The 22,046-nt window shown below is 33.9% G+C and overlaps 1 protein-coding gene across 2 annotated transcripts in view; it reads left to right on the forward strand.

The window, feature by feature from the left end:
- Positions 1-22,046, forward strand: part of LOC143043854 (E3 ubiquitin-protein ligase TRIM71-like) — an 88,593-nt gene that overhangs the window by 61,801 nt on the left and 4,746 nt on the right. Inside the window, exon 1 of one of the 2 annotated variants that reach the window (XM_076216038.1) lies at positions 21,067-21,891. The exons of the other annotated variant lie outside the window; for it this stretch is intronic. Coding sequence (XP_076072153.1) covers positions 21,125-21,891 — 767 coding nt within the window. The 5' untranslated portion in view covers positions 21,067-21,124. Of the gene's footprint in view, positions 1-21,066; positions 21,892-22,046 lie in introns of those variants that run through there. 2 annotated transcript variants of the gene reach the window in all.

The raw sequence follows: 22,046 nt of genomic DNA on the forward strand, positions 1-22,046 counted from the left end.
AGTTAAAGTCAGTTCTTTGGGGTAAATTTCGGAAGTATATTTAAAGAACTCAGAATTATTCAACGAAAAAATATCATCCTGGTAACGGTAGGTATTTTTGAATGTATCAATATAAATATAACAATGATGGGTCATTACTGAGTTTGGTCATAAACTGAGATTTATAGCATTTATAGAAATAAATCTGCTATTAAAGGAGCAGTTAGTGCCCATCGGAATATACCTTCTACCTGATGATACACTTTATCACCGAAACGTACATAAATATTATCAGCAGAAAATTTAAAGCTTCAATCATATCCTCACATTTCCAGTAAGTGTAACTAGCATAATTTCCTTTTTTTCGTTACAGAAAAAGCTTTAAACGAGTTACAGCAAATGAAATTACAATGAGATTTTTCGAACGACCATTTTATCAAATACAAAACTTTTTCTTTATAAGATTGTGTGGAAGTGTAGTGTTCAGAGTAGAAAGATCATAACTGTCCACAGAATTATAAGGACCATCAAAAGCATGTATTTTATATAAAACCTCTAAAGAGTTTTTAACACTCCAAAAATAATTAATATCATTATTTTCATAAGCTGTATTACAAAAGATAATAACTAGTTCTTTGATAATAGTAATGGAGGCAGTTAGAAACACTGATATATAAGTAGTAGAACACTTACTCAATGCGGAAATGAAACGGAATTTAAAGTTTTTTTGTGTAATTTCGGTAACCAGTACATGGCAGGGACTTTCAAATGGTCGGCTTGGTAAGGGCAGTGGTATGCTTGTGAACGATTTAACTATCTGTGGTGCGCAAAGACCTGAATGTAGAGGAATTGATCATTCCGTGTAGTATATGCGTCACACTACCACTACATTATTGGCTGCCTACATGTGTTATGTCAATGTGTTCCATTGTGTGTGCATGTCTTCTTTTTATTTGTGATTGGGGTGTCGGGGTGGTTGTATGGGTTGGCTTTTGATCAGTGTTCACAGTATTGCAAGTTGATCATATAAATTCATTTAATCTTCAGTAACTATATATACGTTTCTTTTTATAGTTAGAATTTGGCAACAAGAGTAAAAAGCAACCATCTAAGGCATGTATGGGTTATGCTAAAAGACAAAATATAATTCAAATAGGCGAGGCAACAAGTGTGTATGGTACACAAGCATTTGAATTAAACATGTCATAGACAGTCTGTCAATAGCATGTTACGTAAAAGAAGTCGTTCCAAATTTCCTCATACAAGTATTTTATGGAATATACATGTAAATATATGCTGGTACTTTCTTTTTCCGAAAGAATTTATTAAATCATCAAACGATATCGGTAAATATACATTTCACAGAACTAGCCAAATAAACTAAGAGAGAGATTTTTTTTATTGGTTCGTTTAATGCTATAATGTCGTCGTCGTCCGAAGACACATTTGGCTTCCGGAAAAAATAACTTAAGTCTGTTGCTCGAAAAGGAGGGGGGGTCAATAAGTTTTTTTTCAATTTTTTGAAGGGGTTCAAAATTGCCCAAACTGTTCAAGGTAGAGAAGCATTTTATTCAATTTAGTATTTAATATTTAAATTTAATATGCTAAAAATAATAAAATCAGTAATGAGTCTGTTGCTATTTTATCGATATCTCTTGTTGGCCATTATGTTTTTTACGTTTTAAAGTAAGATATCATTTGTTTCAGATGTAATGCATTTTCAGAAGAAAAGAAGGACTTTTGGCTGTCTAACGACCAGCAACAAATAAAATATACATTCAGAACGAGAACATGATAATGTGACATGAATATAATCACTGTTTTGTACTTGACCTACACACTGAGTGCTAGTTCACTAGATACACCGAGCGTACCTACTGGCAAGTGTTAACCATAACTTGATGGTAACAAGTATCCGAAAAAATATTGAGTAATTTCAGGCAAGGTGTGTTATTGGCCAAATGTTACTTGTAGCCATTACAAGGCAGTTCCTGACACATTTTGGCCTAATGTTACATGCATCATTTATGTTCATGCATTATGTTTAAACTGATTTACTGATTAGACAATGTGTGAAAGGAAGTGCATAAGGAGATAAAGTATGATTACCAATGAGACAACTACTAGTATCTAACATAGTCTGTATGAATCGAGTTTAATCATTTACACGTTAGGTAAATGTACAGCCTTCAATAATGAGCATAATTCATACTGCATAGTCAGCTTTACAAGGCCATGACATCAAAAAAATTGTGAATCAATACAAACAAACAAAAACACCAACTGTTTAATTTATAACAAAACGGCATTGTGACTGAAGGAAGAATGTTGTTACTAATTAAAGACAAAGCATTTGCCAAAACATTTATTTTACGATATTTGCCGTTTTGACTTGTTATTCAAGCAAACTGATATTTTCTTTGTTCTTGCTCTTATCGGAAAGTATGCTCTAATTTGATCTTTTCTTTAAAAAACTATTTTTACAAGATCTTCATTATACGCTTACAAAACTATACATCGTTTGAATCAGCAACACGATCATATAATACAGACAAGATTATATGTTGTAATTTCATTTTGGGGACTTTGCCCCAAATTGAAAATGATGGAGATAACTTGCTTCCTCATTGAACGCTGTTTTTTCAAAAATATGTTATTTTATCATTTTGGGGCTTTTGCCCCAAAATATACAAGCCTGCCAATATCAAATCTATATCTCGTTTGAATCAGCAACATAATCATATAATACAGACAAATTAAATTATATGTTGTAATTTCATTTTAAGGACTTTGCCCCAAACTGAAAATGATGGAGATAGCTTGCTTCCTCATTGAATGCTGTTATTTTATCATTTTGGGGCTTATGCCCCAAAATATACAAGCTTGCCAATATCAAATATATACACATTTCATAGAAATAAAGTGGGAAAAAGAGAATAAAATAGATTTTCTCTTTTTCCAATAGAAATCGTTTTATATACATTGGTTTAAATGATAACATACATGGTGTCCGCTTTTACTGTTTGCTTGTGTTGCTTCGATTTTGATTCCTGATTTAGAGGTTGATTTGTATTTGGTGTTTTTATTTGTTCTTCCCTGCATTTTTGTTGCAAAACTATACATTTCTAATTTTGTGTTAACGACAGACAATTGCTTTCTATATAAAAATAACAGTATAATTGCATTGTAATAGATTTGCGATATACGTAGATATTCTGTATACGTTGACCGTAGTGCATTAATTGATTGAACATTGGTGATAAAAAAACTAGTTTGGAAAGGGTTGACTGGCCAGATGAAGTCGTAGACTCAATTCCATCTGACTCAAGGACAAAAGATCGAAAGTATTCACAGCTACTGAAAGACAGTGCCTGGATATATGTTCCATTTTCTTATTGTTCATGTGGTTTTCAATTTGCCAATTGTAAATTCGTTTTCTAATTTAAACATCAAACAGTCAGCGTAATTTTATTTTGTTTTCAAAGCTATAATCTTCTAAGAAGAGTATTTTTCGATACAATTTCGAGTCCTACGTCGTCTATTGTATGAACAAAGGTCTGACTCAAAGGTCACAGAGAACACGATGTCGCCTGTAATGATAGGTGTCCAATTATAGCTGACAATAATAATCATTAACATCATTAAATTGATGAAAATCATAAAAGTTCCCACAAGCGATTATGTATAATTCGGGAACAAGATATTTGCACCTCAAGGACTCCGAAATGAGTATTATTATTATCATTATAAATCTCTCCCAAACTTATTTTGATACAAGTTTACATATAGTATTAAAATGCAGGTACACAAAATGTAATTTAATCTGAGATTGAACGTTTTTGTGATTGTTAAACCGGTCTTTGTTAACACAATTAGTCACTTCCAATGAAGGTTATAATGTATTAAATCCATGTTGGCCAACATATTCATATAGTGTTACTCCATACATGATAAAAAGCTTCAATTGTTAAGTCATTGCCATCCTGCCAGTAGTTCGAAAAGCAGATGGATGATACCAGAAGCAGGTGTTTAAAAACAACAAGTCAAAGAGAAATTGACAACGCCATGGTAAATAAAAATACGACGAAGACAGAAAAAAAACTTCGAAAAATAAAAACTGAGCAATTCAAAACCTACTAAATCTATGTTTGGTCTCAAGTGCCCCAGAGAAGTAAGTAGATCATAGTTATGTATGTGATGCGTTTCATTGAGTGATGTCATATACGAGAAAAAAAACGACAATTTGAACATTTCCGTAACATATATGTAAACTATTAAAAAACTTTATAATAAGAAAGGTGCCATTTCATGAATACCTTTTAGAATATATAGGAGAAAAAGAAAGCTTCAATTATGTTGTGAAGACAAAATTAAAACATCTTCTATCCTGTTAAGTTTGGTTTCTTTGACATATAAATAGAAACTCTCTTCTTGTCGGGCCTGCGACTTTTGTCGCAGAAAGCTCGAAATAGAAATAATGAATCGGCGTCAGCGTTAACTTACTTCTAAAAAGCTTTATATTTTAGAAGGTGGAAGACTTGAATGCTTCATATTTTGTATCTAGATGCCTTATGTTACCAAGTTTGACCTCACTTTCATGGTTCAGTGACGAATTAAAAATTGTATTGTTAATTTCTCTCTTATTATGAGTAAAACATATTTATATACTGTATATGGTATGCGAGTACCTTGCACAGTCCTCATCAGATTTACTTATTCATCATTTCATAGATCAGTAAAACATGTTAAGTTTACGTGGTCAGGTCTACAACTCGGATACAATCATCAATATGTCTTGTATATTTGGTGTATGGAAGTATTGTTTGGTGTACTAAAATGAGATCTAAAATGTATACAGATTCAACAATGTTCTTTCATTGAGACGTCATTAGGTCTGATCGTTTCTTTCTAGGCATTTAGAGTTTTCTTAAATGAATTATACTACTCTTTTGAGTAAAGCTTTAAAATTCTAAGAATATTTTTGAATATAGTAAAGTGTTGGGTTAGAATAGTGGTGTTTGATAAAACAATAGTAAATATTGTCTGATCACTAGGTAAAAACATGGACATATTTCAGCAGGAACCTCCTCAAGTTTCTGGCCATAAATAAAACGATCCAGTTACGTTAAATTAAGCAATATTCTCTTTGTCCGGCTTTGGTTATTTTGTTGTCCGTTTGGTTTATAGTCTCTTCAATTTATAAACAAGTTTTATATCTCAAAATAATAAGTTTGCCTGGAACCGTTTATCGTCAAAACGCACATTTTAGTAAAAGTGGTACTGGTATGCCATGTATGTTGTAACGGTTTATTTCGCTGGAGGTAAACAAATGACAACGAAACATTTGCATTTGTCTTATCATGTATCTGTCCTACACCATGATAATGAAGGCGTCTCTGATATCAATAAAGTATAATAGAAATACATCTTATGTAAATGTTAAAAGGGGACGTCCATGAAACCTGACAAATTCAGACGTTGTCAAAAACATTGTTAGTTGACAACCATTGTCATATATCTGACTAGTGGGAAAAACCTGATTTAATGCGACATTTTGTACGACAATTGTTTTAGTTTCGGTATACTGACAACATTGGACGCGTTTAAAGCGGGAAGTTTGGCATGCCACAAAATCAGGTTTAACCCACCATTTTTATTTTTAAAATGCCCTGTACCAAGTCAGGGAAATGGCCATTGTTATATTATAGTTTGTTTTTGTGTGTGTTTTATTTTATTATTGTGAATATGTGGTATTGTAGTTTTCTTATATTTAATGCGTTTTTCTCTGTTTTAGTTTTAGTTTATAACCCGCATTTGTTTTGTTCTCTATCGATTTATGAATTTCGAACAGCGGTATACTACTGTTGCATTTATTTTAAAACATACATGATAGGTTAATGTGACAATGTGAATCAGTAGCGAAAACTGTATTAATAATCATCACAGACATACAGCCAAACTGACTAAAACATCACACAAGTACAGAAATAAATATGTTTGAGACACTAACTATTAAACAGTTATTCAAGTTGAAAGTTAATACTGGATATAGTAAACACTTTTTCAATAAAATACAAAAAAAAAACAACATTGCATTTAAAGTGTTAACGGCAGAAGACATTTTTCCAATGATCCAAAATTCTTAATTATGGAAGAAGATTTTAAAACTTAGTAAAGATACCATGCGCACAAAACAAAATAATTGGAAACCAAAACCAATACGAAGTTGAAAAGCAGCACAACTCAAAGTTCAAAAAAGTTTTGCCAAATACGGTTAAGCAATCCATTCCTTGGTTGGTTAAAAACAATAGCGTTTGGATTAATTAATGTTTACTGATTGATATTCTTGTCTTAGATGCATGATTGCCGACAGGCTCCTGATTTAGAATGCAGCGCGTTTAAACGTTGTAACACGCATCCACCTTTACCGTAAACTGAGACAGAAGTGTAATATTGTAACAGGCACCCACCTTTACCGTAAACTGAGACAGAAGTGTAACATTGTAACAGACACCCACCTTTACTGTAAACAGAGACAGAAGTGTAACATTGTAACAGACACCCACCTTTACTGTAAACTGAGACAGAAGTGTAACATTGTAACAGGCACCCACCTTTACTGTAATCTGAGACAGAAGTGTAACATTGTAACAGACACTCACCTTTACCGTAAACTGAGACAGAAGTGTGACATTGTAACAGGCACCCACCTTTACCGTAAACTGAGACAGAAGTGTAACATTGTAACAGACACCCACCTTTACTGTAAACTGAGACAGAAGTGTAACATTGTAACAGACACCCACCTTTACTGTAAACTGAGACAGAAGTGTAACATTGTAACAGGCACCCACCTTTACCGTAAACTGAGACAGAAGTGTAACATTGTAACAGACACCCACCTTTACCGTAAACTGAGACAGAAGTGTAACATTGTAACAGGCACCCACCTTTACTGTAAACTGAGACAGAAGTGTAACATTGTAACAGGCACCCACCTTTACTGTAAACTGAGACAGAAGTGTAACATTGTAACAGACACCCACCTTTACCGTAAACTGAGACAGAAGTGTAACATTGTAACAGGCACCCACCTTTACTGTAAACTGAGACAGAAGTGTAACATTGTAACAGACACCCACCTTTACCGTAAACTGAGACAGAAGTGTAACATTGTAACAGACACCCACCTTTACCGTAAACTGAGACAGAAGTGTAACATTGTAACAGACACCCACCTTTACCGTAAACAGAGACAGAAGTGTAACATTGTAACAGACACCCACCTTTACTGTAAACAGAGACAGAAGTGTAACATTGTAACAGGCACCCACCTTTACTGTAAACAGAGACAGAAGTGTAACATTGTAACAGGCACTCACCTTTACTGTAAACAGAGACAGAAGTGTAACATTGTAACAGACACCCACCTTTACTGTAAACAGAGACAGAAGTGTAACATTGTAACATGCACCCACCTTTACTGTAAACTGAGACAGAAGTGTAACATTGTAACAGGCACCCACCTTTACTGTAAACTGAGACAGAAGTGTAGAAGTGTAACATTGTAACAGACTTTACTGTTAACTGAGACAGAAGTGTAACATTGTAACAGGCACCCACCTTTACCGTAAACTGAGACAGAAGTGTAACATTGTAACAGGCACCCACCTTTACCGTAAACTGAGACAGAAGTGTAACATTGTAACAGGCACCCACCTTTACTGCAAACAGAGACAGAAGTGTAACATTGTTACAGACACCCACCTTTACCGTAAACTGAGACAGAAGTGTAACATTGTAACAGACACCCACCTTTACCGTAAACTGAGACAGAAGTGTAACATTGTAACAGACACCCATCTTTACTGTAAACTGAGACAGAAGTGTAACATTGTAACAGGCACCCACCTTTACCGTAAACAGAGACAGAAGTGTAACATTGTAACAGACACCCACCTTTACCGTCAACAGGGACAGAAGTGTAACATTGTAACAGGCACTCACCTTTACTGTAAACAGAGACAGAAGTGTAACATTGTAACAGACACCCACCTTTACCGTAAACTGAGACAGAAGTGTAACATTGTAACAGGCACCCACCTTTACCGTAAACTGAGACAGAAGTGTAACATTGTAACAGGCACCCACCTTTACCGTAAACTGAGACAGAAGTGTAACATTGTAACAGACACCCACCTTTACTGTAAACTGAGACAGAAGTGTAACATTGTAACAGACACCCACCTTTACTGTAAACTGAGACAGAAGTGTAACATTGTAACAGGCACCCACCTTTACCGTAAACTGAGACAGAAGTGTAATATTGTAACAGACACCCACCTTTACCGTAAACTGAGACAGAAGTGTAACATTGTAACAGGCACCCACCTTTACCGTAAACTGAGACAGAAGTGTAACATTGTAACAGGCACCCACCTTTACCGTAAACTGAGACAGAAGTGTAACATTGTAACAGGCACCCACCTTTACCGTAAACTGAGACAGAAGTGTAACATTGTAACAGACACCCACCTTTACTGTAAACTGAGACAGAAGTGTAACATTGTAACAGACACCCACCTTTACTGTAAACTGAGACAGAAGTGTAACATTGTAACAGGCACCCACCTTTACCGTAAACTGAGACAGAAGTGTAATATTGTAACAGACACCCACCTTTACCGTAAACTGAGACAGAAGTGTAACATTGTAACAGGCACCCACCTTTACCGTAAACTGAGACAGAAGTGTAACATTGTAACAGGCACCCACCTTTACCGTAAACTGAGACAGAAGTGTAACATTGTAACAGGCACCCACCTTTACCGTAAACTGAGACAGAAGTGTAATATTGTAACAGGCACCCACCTTTACTGTAAACTGAGACAGAAGTGTAACATTGTAACAGGCACCCATCTTTACTGTAAACAGAGACAGAAGTGTAACATTGTAACAGGCACCCACCTTTACTGTAAACAGAGACAGAAGTGTAACATTGTAACAGGCACCCACCTTTACTGTAAACTGAGACAGAAGTGTAACATTGTAACAGACACCCACCTTTACTGTAAACTGAGACAGAAGTGTAACATTGTAACAGGCAATCACCTTTACTGTAAACTGAGACAGGAGTGTAACATTGTAACAGACACCCACCTTTACTGTAAACTGAGACAGGAGTGTAACATTGTAACAGGCACCCACCTTTACTGTAAACTGAGACAGAAGTGTAACGTTGTAACAGACACCCACCTTTACCGTAAACTGAGACAGAAGTGTAACATTGTAACAGACTTTACTGTAAACTGAGACAGAAGTGTAACATTGTAACAGGCACCCACCTTTACCGTAAACTGAGACAGAAGTGTAACATTGTAACAGGCACCCACCTTTACTGCAAACAGAGACAGAAGTGTAACATTGTTACAGACACCCACCTTTACCGTAAACTGAGACAGAAGTGTAACATTGTAACAGACACCCACCTTTACCGTAAACTGAGACAGAAGTGTAACATTGTAACAGACACCCACCTTTACTGTAAACTGAGACAGAAGTGTAACATTGTAACAGGCACCCACCTTTACCGTAAACAGAGACAGAAGTGTAACATTGTAACAGGCACCCACCTTTACCGTAAACTGAGACAGAAGTGTAACATTGTAACAGGCACCCACCTTTACCGTAAACTGAGACAGAAGTGTAACATTGTAACAGACACCCACCTTTACTGTAAACTGAGACAGAAGTGTAACATTGTAACAGACACCCACCTTTACTGTAAACTGAGACAGAAGTGTAACATTGTAACAGGCACCCACCTTTACCGTAAACTGAGACAGAAGTGTAACATTGTAACAGACACCCACCTTTACCGTAGGCAGAGACAGAAGTGTAACATTGTAACAGGCACTCACCTTTACTGTAAACAGAGACAGAAGTGTAACATTGTAACAGAAACCCACCTTTACTGTAAACAGAGACAGAAGTGTAACATTGTAACAGACACCCACCTTTACTGTAAACTGAGACAGAAGTGTAACATTGTAACAGACACCCACCTTTACTGTAAACTGAGACAGAAGTGTAACATCGTAACAGGCACCCACCTTTACTGTAAACTGAGACAGAAGTGTAACATTGTAACAGGCACCCACCTTTACCGTAAACTGAGACAGAAGTGTAACATTGTAACAGGCACCCACCTTTACTGTAAACTGAGACAGAAGTGTAACATTGTAACAGGCACCCACCTTTACTGTAAACTGAGACAGAAGTGTAACATTGTAACAGGCACCCACCTTTACCGTAAACTGAGACAGAAGTGTAACATTGTAACAGACACCCACCTTTACTGTAAACTGAGACAGAAGTGTAACATTGTAACAGGCACCCACCTTTACTGTAAACTGAGACAGAAGTGTAACATTGTAACAGACACCCACCTTTACTGTAAACTGAGACAGAAGTGTAACATTGTAACAGACACCCACCTTTACTGTAAACAGAGACAGAAGTGTAACATTGTAACAGGCACCCACCTTTACCGTAAACTGAGACAGAAGTGTAACATTGTAACAGGCACCCACCTTTACCGTAAACAGAGACAGAAGTGTAACATTGTAACAGGCACCCACCTTTACCGTAAACTGAGACAGAAGTGTAACATTCCATTATTTAAAGACACAAAACATGTATGGATTTGATCAGTTAACATGGTTATGGATGAACCAATGTTTAAATGCAAATGTATTGGCATTTGAAAGTCTCATTTTCATTTAGATTGTATAGGCTCTCATCATGGTTCATTGACTTTCACATAGTTTTCAAGTTACGTTGTGTTTAAGCTGCTTAAAGGGAACTACTTATGATAAGTCTATGCTATCTTGTATGCAGTTGTTTTAAAATTGGATAATATCATTTATATGGAGATTGTTAAGCCCCTACTTTCAGTCATAGTTAGTTGACTTTGAATATTTGCATAGCTTACTTTATATCAAAGTGTAGTTATTTTTAATTTCAACATTTTCATAATAAAAATAAAAAAATAAATATGATACACAGCAACACAACGACAACCATTGAATTACAGGCGCCGGAGTTTGGACAGACATATACAGAATGTGGCAGAGTAACACATGTTTGAGGGCGCCAAACTTTTCAAAACATCCAACGAAAACAAATAACAGACGTGGCAGGGTATTGAAACATACAGGATAAAAGACATTCAGTACACTTTTGAGAGTACAGCAGTTACAGACAGCTTGTTTAAAGCCAAGAACAATTAAAACAAATCATTTATAGGTTGCACTTTGTAAATACAGCTGTTTCTAAAAAAAACGCCTCTTTTGGGGAGAACTTGAATATTTATAGAAAATCAATTTTGTTTACATACTGGTTCCCAGTTATGCTCTCTGTGTTTCATCTCACAGAGACATAACTTGGGAATGTTACCAGTAAATTTACATGTGCATATTGTTTACATTGAAATCTGTGGTAACCTTTCATTCGAGGTAGGAGTAGTTAAGATAATTAGTGTTAGTTTAAACACTGAGAAGTTCAGAGCATACAAACGTTGAACATATGCCGCACAGCCCTATATTTTGACCTTTGAAAAAAATTGTGGTGCATATGAACATTAAATTCTAGGATAAGATTTTTTTCAAAACTTCATAGTAAAAGTGGTACAGTTTTAGCCGTAAAAGGAGTTCCTATTGGAAATTGCATTGTTAATATTTACAGAATTGCTTGGTTAATGAAATAACGATTACCAGAACAAAAAGTTAAACGGAGTGTTGTCGGAATCTCGTAAGTAAAGCTTAGACAGGGAATGTCATTTTGATAAGATTGAAATAGAACAAAATGTTGACCTGTCGTATCCTCAAACCAAGATTGAGATGGGGAAGATATCAAAGGTATATTAAATCTCATGACTCGAAGACAAACTGATACCGCTTTGGCAAAATACGACATAAAAGTTCCTCAAAATACAGCATAAAAACATGAGATAAAGCCACACAAACATCAGCTGAAATCGATGGTGGTTTAATGTATTCCGGAACGGTAAGAAGACTATTCTTCACATGTGACAACCGAAGTACTATTCCCATAAATATGTTGAGCTTTATCAAGTGTTAAGGTATCAAACTAAAGCCAATTATTACTTGATCCTTGATCATGTAAGTTCAACTTTCGTCATGTGAATCTTAACGCGTTATATGTCCAGTTGTGATATTCTACCTCCCTATACAACTATGATAGAAGATTCCTATCGTACATGTTTTTGTCAAAACTACCATGTTCTATCTCCACACTCACATAAGCTTAATCATCTAGTTAATCCAGAGATTCATATTTCTATAGTGCTTTATCGCCACTATTTGTCAGTATATTTTGTTGTAAAATAACTGTTATCAAATTTATTTTAGTAAATGCAGTACTATGCTTAAATAGATTGCATAGTTTGAATTCAATCTTCATTTTTAATTTATCAGATATTGGGATATTAACACGTTAAAAAAATCATTATCTATCGCAAGTAGAAATATAAGAATTCATTTCGAAAACAACATTATTTGTAGTGAAGTATTTCATCCAAAGAAAAGGGGATGCTGTCTTTATCTAACCTGTATATATATCAAAAACAAAAGAAAGAGTTACTCTTTACGTACACAATTCGATTCTTACTAGTATATAACTTTCTATGTCTAAGTCAAATACTCATAATACTGCGCTTTAAAATGAAAAATACATAACTATAAGATTCTCAAGTTCTATGGAAAGTATCATTCGATAATGTAACATTCGAGAAGGAGGACACTTTTGCATTTCCTGTTAAAACTAATTTATATCCGGCTCATTACTATGACGTGTTGTAATTCTCAATTGTTTTAACTTTAATGATATTTGTGTTCAAGTACAAACGTTTCCTGATCAGAGATGAAAATATCACATTTAATATATAATTTAGCACATACAAACGCATTAGAAAATACTTTGTATGTTACTTCCTTAATTATTGAGTAAATAGAAAATTATAAATACTGATCACCAAGAGCTTTTCTGACCTTCAGAACGCTCACAATATTTGTCTGTTAGCCATTTTGTCTTTCTTTGTTGACAAATGTGTTTATATTTAAAGAAATTAAGATTATACACAATGTTGACTGCTTATCCCTATTTTTAATATTTTTAACTATTATATCTGTATGGTAAATTATTGCTGTCAACTGTCATACAAGTGACTGGTTTAGCTAGGAATACGCATATCTTTTTAGCCTCTGGACTGTTCCACGGACAATGTCGTTTACGGAATTGAATGTACTTTGTATGCAATACTACATGTTGGTGAAACTCGACTAACTTTGCGTAAAGGGATGAATCAACACCGGTCTGATAATAACGATGCGCAATTCAGGGTCCTGTATAAACATTTTAATTAACCTGACCATGCACCTTCTTTATCATCGAGGAAATGTATCACCACACCAATAACCCCAATACTAAGTATTCTTTTCCGAAAAAATAGAGGGAATTTCTGGATAAAGGAAATAGGTACTGCAATGCCATATGGTTGCAATGATAGCATCAAAGAAGTAGGAAATTTGTCAAACCTGCAGTGATGTAAATGTGATGATCTTATTAAATACTACTTTAAGACAGAAACGTATTCATGGGAACAAACTTTTCCATCTACCTGATGTAAAAAGGTCTTTTAAATCTAGATCGCCCTCTAGGAGCTTTGATTACCTTTTTTCATATCTTCGTCCTCCGATAGGGTAACATTAAATTAGAACTATTCTTTTTGCACTGCCTGTTAATTTCCTAAAATGTTTGAAAGATTCTGCACTTGACAAAGGATGCATCAATACACTTTCTCCAATATACAGACTGGTAAGTATAATGTGTGATGTAGCTCTTTTTTGGCTTTTTAAAGTAAGATATGAACCTTTACATGTGGAAACGATGAAATTCCTTCGTGTTTAGTTTACAATTAAAGGAATTGATACAATAAACATACGCAACTTTCTAAATCACAAGGAGATAACATCTAAAATTCCATTTTATTCTCAAACATGTTTCTATTGTATGCTACAGTTACACAAAACACTTGCACATTAATTATAAGCAAGCATTGCATACAATACATACAAATAACCTATTACATGTGACTGGTCCCTCTCTCCTTATATTTACAATACTCTGGTCATGTTATTGCTGGAGATCTAAACATAATTTAACATGAACATCTCCGAAAGTTGACATTTCATGGTGATAAGTATATAGAACCCAAACACATCTATTGCAACTATACATAAAAATAATAATGGATTTCACTGAGGACTACCCCAGAGCATGGGTTAAACGAAAAGTTGAACTGGACACTGTGTCAGAATGGGTCAAAACAATCAGGTCTCTGATAAAAAGTTGTTGCATTCATAAGTTAAAAAACTGTGTGAATGATCGACCAAAGTCCGTTTTCAGAGACCAAAAAGGCTGCGAAATGTCTATCATCTATTCACGATCAATAGATATAGGAAGATGTGGTGTGAGTGCCAATGAGACAACTCTCCATACAAATAACAATTTAAAAAGTAAACCATTATAGGTTAAAGTACGGCCTTCAACACGGAGCCTTGATCAAGTATGTTTTTGTTCCTTGGGGACAAAGCTTCAAATAATATTGTCATGGTATATATATCGTATAAGTAGGAGAGTCGTGTAAAAGACTTAGGAATAGATGAGCACTGAGGTCATCCCACATACACACACATGTCATTTACCATTGATGAGATTTTTGGGAAATCAACATAAAGTCATGGGACTTACCTTATTTGTATTGGATAACTAAGCTTCACAAAATTCCGTACAAACAACGGTTCATTGCCAACTCATTTTCATGTTCAACGAAAGAATTTATCAACAACGTGAAAAGTAAAATCACAAAAATACTGAACTTAGAGGAAGATCAATTGGGAAAGTCCATAATCACATGGCAAAATCAAATAACAAAACGCATCAAAAAACGAATGGACAAAAACTGTCATATTCCTGACTTGGTTCAAATGTAGAAAATGGTGGATTAAACCTGGTTCTATAGCGCTAACACTCTCACTTTAATGACAGTCTCATCAATTTCCGATATTTTTACATTGATGCGTTAAATAAACAGACACAAGAAATATAATAGTCAAAATATGGGTACATCAGTGAGAGGTTTATCGCTTAAAAACAAGGTGTAATCCACCATTTGCTACATTTCAAAATGCCTGTATCAAGTCAGGAATATAACAGTTCTTGTTGCTTCGTTTTTGATGTGATTCCGTTTTTTTTACAAATGATACACGATGGTCTGGAATTATATTATATAGGTACTGACGTTATTTATCATCTTAATAACGACGTGTTGTAGTGTACTTTCATTTGTCTTTGTAAATTATTACTTTCATTGTTGAGTCTATTTTTGACAATATTCATTTGACGTGGCTAGGTATTTATACATCCCGTCATTGCGTTATTGTGCTATGATATTTTTTTTGTATTCTTGTGTTTCGTTTTTGTTAATGTGCGTTGTATGTATGTCTTATTGTTTATCATTGCTGACATATTTGCTTCTTTTAATAGTGATTATATTTAAAACACAATGTTGTCTGTTGTCCCCCTACTTTTGATATTTTTACTTATTATGTCTGTTTGTTTTGTTTACACATCGTTGTCAATATTATGGAATTTTTTGCGCCTATCATACACGTGAGAGGTTCAGCAAGCTTTAATCCTTCAGGTTTGATTCTTCATTTTCTACATAAGAAAATTTCTGTGCAAAGTCAGAAATGTGACTGTTGTTATCCATTCGTTTGATGTGTTTGAGCTTTACATTTTTCCATTTACTGAGAGACTTTCCGTTTAGAATTATTCTCGGAGTTCGGTATTTTTGTTTTTGTTCTTTTATTTTTCACTGTAATTTTTCGGCGTATGAATATATGTGTATTGCCCTCAGTGGTCAAAATGTTTGTGCATACTGAGAAGATTCATGAGATTATGCAATTATTACGAAGCGAGAAGGAGTTTTGTATGCACAGAGAAAAATGGCTGAAAATAGGTTTAAGTGTCATTCTTAAAATAGTCAAGTCTCTAATGAGCGCCCGGTAAAAAGCGGGTAATGGTTCGAGAGTAAAATTACACTGATTCTAGTTATGTCACATTTTAGTTTATCTGAATTGTCACAATAGAGATTTCCAATAAAATGACTTTACTCGACATAACCGACTTAACTCAACGTATTTAGTCCTACTGCATTGAAGCATGACGGAGGGGAGCATACACTGCATGCATGTTTTGCTCTTTGAACACGCATTGTTTGCTGGAATATACCGTCAGTAAAAATCAACCCCAACTAATTATTTACTCTTTAAATATTTTGTCATTAAACTTTGAATGATTTTATTGACACAAATAATATAATGGAACAAGTAAATTAGCAACTTGTAATCAAACACACCCATCATTTCTTGTCATTTCACTTGACCCATATTTTAGTTCTTCTCAAATTATGAATTTTAAAAACTACCAAGACGAAATTTAGCATGCAAATATTAAAATAACGAATTCCGAAGCGAGAAGGTTGCCTTTTTATTGTTTTAAAAAGATTTGACGTTTAAAGTAAATTCCAACACACCCGAATGTAAAAGGTGTACTTGACTTTTAAAAAAAAATAGTTTTCTATAATTTAACTGAAGATAATTTGATGTGGGCAGAAATTCATATCAATGATATATTTTTCAAAAGTACTATTTCGTCTTTACCTATACCAAATTATGGGGCGAGGTTTTTGTTTAAGTATACCTAAACTTGCATCCGAGGATACAGGGGTAGAGGGCGTACTCCCCCTTGTCGATCGCTAAATAAGTTTTAAAATCCATATCATTTTTAGCGTATAATTGTCCAAATTGTTTTTTGCATCGCTCCGCTCGTCAGTATAAATTCAATTATAGAAAACTACACCCTCTTTCAAATATCTTGGATCCGGCCATGATCACAAATTGTATTGCACGAAAAAAAACATTAAATGATTGTCGTTTGACTTTGATAAATACTTTTTAAAAACAACAATGTCTGACCATTAGGCATCTCGCATGTGATTTAAAAGTTTAAGACTACATACTGAATTGGATTTTTTTTCCCGTGATTTAGTAGCTCACTGAACACAGACATGTGAAACTGACGTGTAATCTAATGGACACATGGGCAATACATAAAATCTGTTAAACAGTTATGACCACTAATGGTCCTACAGATACTCTGTACTTTTGACATGACAAAAGATCTCGCTTTTCTAGACTGTCTATGAATGTTTTATTTTTAATTTGTGATGTACAAAAAACAAGATGTAGTATGATCGTCAATAAGACAACTCTTCACAAGAGACCAAATTACACAGAAATTTTAACAACTATAGTCCAACGAAGGGCTTTCAACAATGAGAAAAGTCCATACAGCATAGTCAGCTATAAGAGGCCACAAAATGACAAATGTAAAACAACTAAAACTAACAGCCAAATTAATGTTAAAAAAAATCAACGAAAACACAACAACAAACGATAAGCACTGAATTAAAGGTTCCTGACTTGGGACAGTCACATCCATACTAGGACAATGGTGTAACAGTACGACATAGTTGATCAATATTATAAACGGGATAATTATTCTTTGTAGTTGTTTTTAAGATAGTGTTCAGCAGCTGTGGATACTATCATTTCGGTACATGGAGCTTATTTGGAAATACTAGAAATGGCTAGCTGTTTTTATGCTTCGTTTCAGTCTCACGAGTCAATTCCTTTCTATCTGTTTTAATTGTGACAAGATCATTTGATAAACGATCTCCATTGGCTTTAACTTGGATATTTATAAAAACTATGTATCATAGAGATGCATGCGTAAAATAAGGTCTCGACATAATCTGGCTAAAATATTAGATACGAATTAAGCCTCACGTTATACTTACGACGAAGAAGCCTACAGCTATATATAATACATGTACTTACGACGAAGATTAAGCCTCAAGCTATAGTACTTATGATGATGATGATACTGATGTATGTCTTATATCCAGCGACAAATATTACATATATATTGAGGATGATGAAAATTAATTATAATGATTAATACATATACCTTTTTTAACATGCCCGACAATTAAGAGTCGCATTTTCATATGCTAGGTAACAAGAGAGTGTAACCACTATCAAGACACACTAGTCTTTTTACGAGTAAACCAATACCTGCTCTTGCTCGTGAATGCATCATGCTTGTTGGAGAAGCCGTAAAATACAGTCTTAAAGTCATTCGATCAGGGGGTCCAACAAAATAATTGAAATTGTATTCGAGGCTAGCCTGCTACCAGTCAATCCAATATACAAGTATATAATCATGAATATAAATTATTTTTTTCAGTCGTGTAACACCTTCACTGGTGATCCTGTCATTGGATCTGTCGCATAGTTGTCACTTTTATATATATATATATATATACCTCCAAAGCGAGACAAAAATTGAAACTCAATCAATATATGCGATAGCTTTAGAATCTACTTCTAATCGGATGAATACGAGTAAAAAGAAAATTCCCGTAAAGACTGAAGTGACATTATAGTTGTCTCAAAAATGTAACAACTATGTAAATAGACATTCTCATCCACTTTTAATCAGAAATACTTGGGTACAGGATATTTTTAGCCAATTACTATGTACTATGATAAGTTGATAGTTTACTATCCACAGTGGTCAATGCAGATTATTAGTCATCACTTGCTAATCGAGTACACCTTCCAAATTACAATCCATATAACGAATTGGTGTACACATTTATTTACACACATTATTATCAACTACAATTTTCTTTTTTTAATGTTCGTTGACTTTCATTTGAAAGAAAGGTATATGTCAACTATTGAAATTTAAAGAAGTACATGACCTGTATTAATGTTTTTTTTTTAAATTCAGTTCCCGTTGACGTACGTTTTTCCTGTTGAATTTTTTTTTAGAAGTTGTAAATTGAGGAGATTAAGTGTAGAAGAAGAGAAGGTTTGAAATAATACTTAATAAAGTATGATGCAATCCCAGTTATCAACTTTAACAGAGACACGTTCTGATTAACATTTTGAGTTCATTTTTTTCTGAAATTACGACAAAATCTATATAAATCAATACCAACGGAAATTAAATATTATAACATTAAAAATCGAAAAGAAGAATCTATCTGATAACGACAAACAAAATCAATACAAATATCAAATAATAAAAGGTTCATTAAATATTGCAAAGATAAGTATATCTGAAAATCAAAGTCATTGTCAAAACCATGAAAGACAACTCAAATGAATCGTATGATAGGTAAAGATACGTATATATACGTGGTCTTATGACAGTGAAGTTTAGGCGGGAATCTCAATAATCACGTGATATATAAAAATCATGATTTCTTTCGTTCTTCATCATCTTAGAAATATTTGATATAGATAAAATTTATTATGAATGGATTTCATAGTTTAGGAATGCTTAGTTAAAACTTGAGTAACGCATTTAACAAAATTAATTGGTTAGCAATAACCGGTCCCGTTACGTGCGTACGTCGAGTTAGGTACGTATGTCATTTTATTGGAAATCTCTAATAGGACATTCATATAAATCACGATCAAAATATAAATGACTTGGTATAATATTTTGGAAGTAATAAATGTAGACTGTTTTCCACCATTTTCTACATTTGAAAATGCCTGTACCAAGTCAGGAATATGACAGTTCTTGTCCATTCGTTTTTGATGCGTTTTGTTATTTGAAATTGCCATATGATTATGGACTTTCCAAATTGATTTTCCTCTAAGTTCAGGATTTTTGTGATTTTACTTTTTTTTACAACAAGCCATTTATAAAAGCTTCGTTCTATCCATAACATAAAACAGGAAAATTGGACTGATCAATAGATATTTTATTTCTTTGTTAGATTCTATGGTTACACCTTTACGTTTACTGGTGTATAGTATTGAAGTTTGGGATTATGAAAAAAAAATGATATTGCATTAAAAACTTGGCAATATTTTATGAAAGTCAAACAGAGTTTCTACGTCTGTGTATTGATGCAATAATGGTTGCTATTTTGTACGTATTGTTCCAGGTTAAAAAAGAGAATATTTTTCTCATTCACTGTAGTAATGCTGTAAAGAATAAAATCACAAAAAAATACTGATCTCCGAGGAAAATTCGAAACTAAAAGTCCTTAAACAAATGACAAAATCAAATAATAACACACGTCAAACGAATGGACATCAAGTGTCATATTCCTGACTTGGTACATTCATTTTCAAATGTAGAAAACTCGACTGTGGTGGTATTTATCTATTTGTCGATTTAAGACAGTACTTGTGTAAATTTGTATTCAATTGGCAAAGGTTTTCAATTTAAAGTAGTAGTACATTCTTATGTCTGCAAGTACAATTTTACAGAGTTCAACAATTTTGTCAATTTTCTCACTGTTTAATACTAAAACAATCAGTTTTAAGAAAACTGTGTTCATTCATTATGTGTATTAATAGAAAGGTAAGCCCTCCATTTAAACGTAAAACACCTGACTGTGTTTCTCATATTTATTTTAACCGTTTATTATACATGTATGTCATCATAAAGTTGTACTTCATTTTACTTTATTTTACTGCTTCTGTTCGCCCTCAACTATTGTATGTGTATTTATATTGTAGTTGTACTTTCTCTGTAAACGTGTATTTAATCTTGAGAAAATAACTTATCCATCTATTCCAGTGAGATTTAATTTCCTACACATTTCTTCTTATGTACATATCTTTGTTCATGGAATATTTGTTCTTATTGTGTTGTTTGTATTATCATAACTAACAATTGAGGGAAACACTTTTGTAGATAAATAACATAAATTAGGAATCGAAAACAATTACAGAAAGAAAAAAAGTGTGAGAAAAATAAAAAAAAGAGAGTTTCTAAATGTCCTTCAACGCAAGAATTAATGATGTTATGCCATGATCCGTAATTGAGATATTATTCCGGTATTGTATTTACATTCACTTTTATCTATCTTCCTGTACACTTAAATCAATCAAAATTATAAACAACTAAAATGGCTCAGGCTGCGTCTAAAACGTGTGAAATTTGTGTATCTGGACCTGGACATAACTACTGTGAACAGTGTGACCAGCTGTTTTGTGATGGATGTAAAATATCTCATTTACGGACGAAGATGACCAAAAATCACACATTTCTGGGTGGTCCAAATATAAACCCGGAAGTTAAACAATATTGTAAAGAACATGATGAAAACTTTATTTATTACTGCATGGAATGTAATTCGCCGATTTGTAAAATATGTGTGATTAAAAAACACAAATCACATGACTTTGCTGAAATCAAGGAATCGACTGAAGGAATCAAAAATGAGGTCAAAATGGTGATCGACATGAAGATGAGAAATCTGCAGTCAAAGATAGCAGATATTAACCAAGGTACCCATACACATCAAGCTGATGTACAGGGAGTCATTCAGGCTATAAGAGAAGAAGGCAGACACTTAAAAGAGATCATTGATAAGAAAGTTGAGAGTCTTATTAACACGCTGAAGGAGAAAGACACTAGGAATGTTCAAACCTTTCAGTCTGTTAGCAATGAGTTAAAAACAGCTTTGGATAAGGCAAAGAAGCAGCAGAAACTTTATCAAGACACCCAGGGTATAAAAGATACTACGAAATTGTTACAAAAACTAAGACAAATAAAGTCACAAGTCGATCAAATAGAAGAAATACAGATTCCTATTATGCCATCAGTCAAGTATGTCAAAAAGACAGTAGCAGAGGCAGACATAGGGAAACTGTTTGGGGACCTGAAATTTAGGTAAGTTTGTTCTTAGTTATTGATTTTATGAAATTGTTTTGAAAACTCTTATTGTCCTTTCCTCTTTTTTCATATGAACTTTGGTATATAAGCAGTTTATTTTCGACTGCAAATGGTTGAATAATTATGGCATTTCCGCTTCTTGTTTCAATTAT

This window comes from Mytilus galloprovincialis, chromosome 8, assembly GCF_965363235.1.
Source record: "Mytilus galloprovincialis chromosome 8, xbMytGall1.hap1.1, whole genome shotgun sequence".
Taxonomy (NCBI): domain Eukaryota; kingdom Metazoa; phylum Mollusca; class Bivalvia; order Mytilida; family Mytilidae; genus Mytilus; species Mytilus galloprovincialis.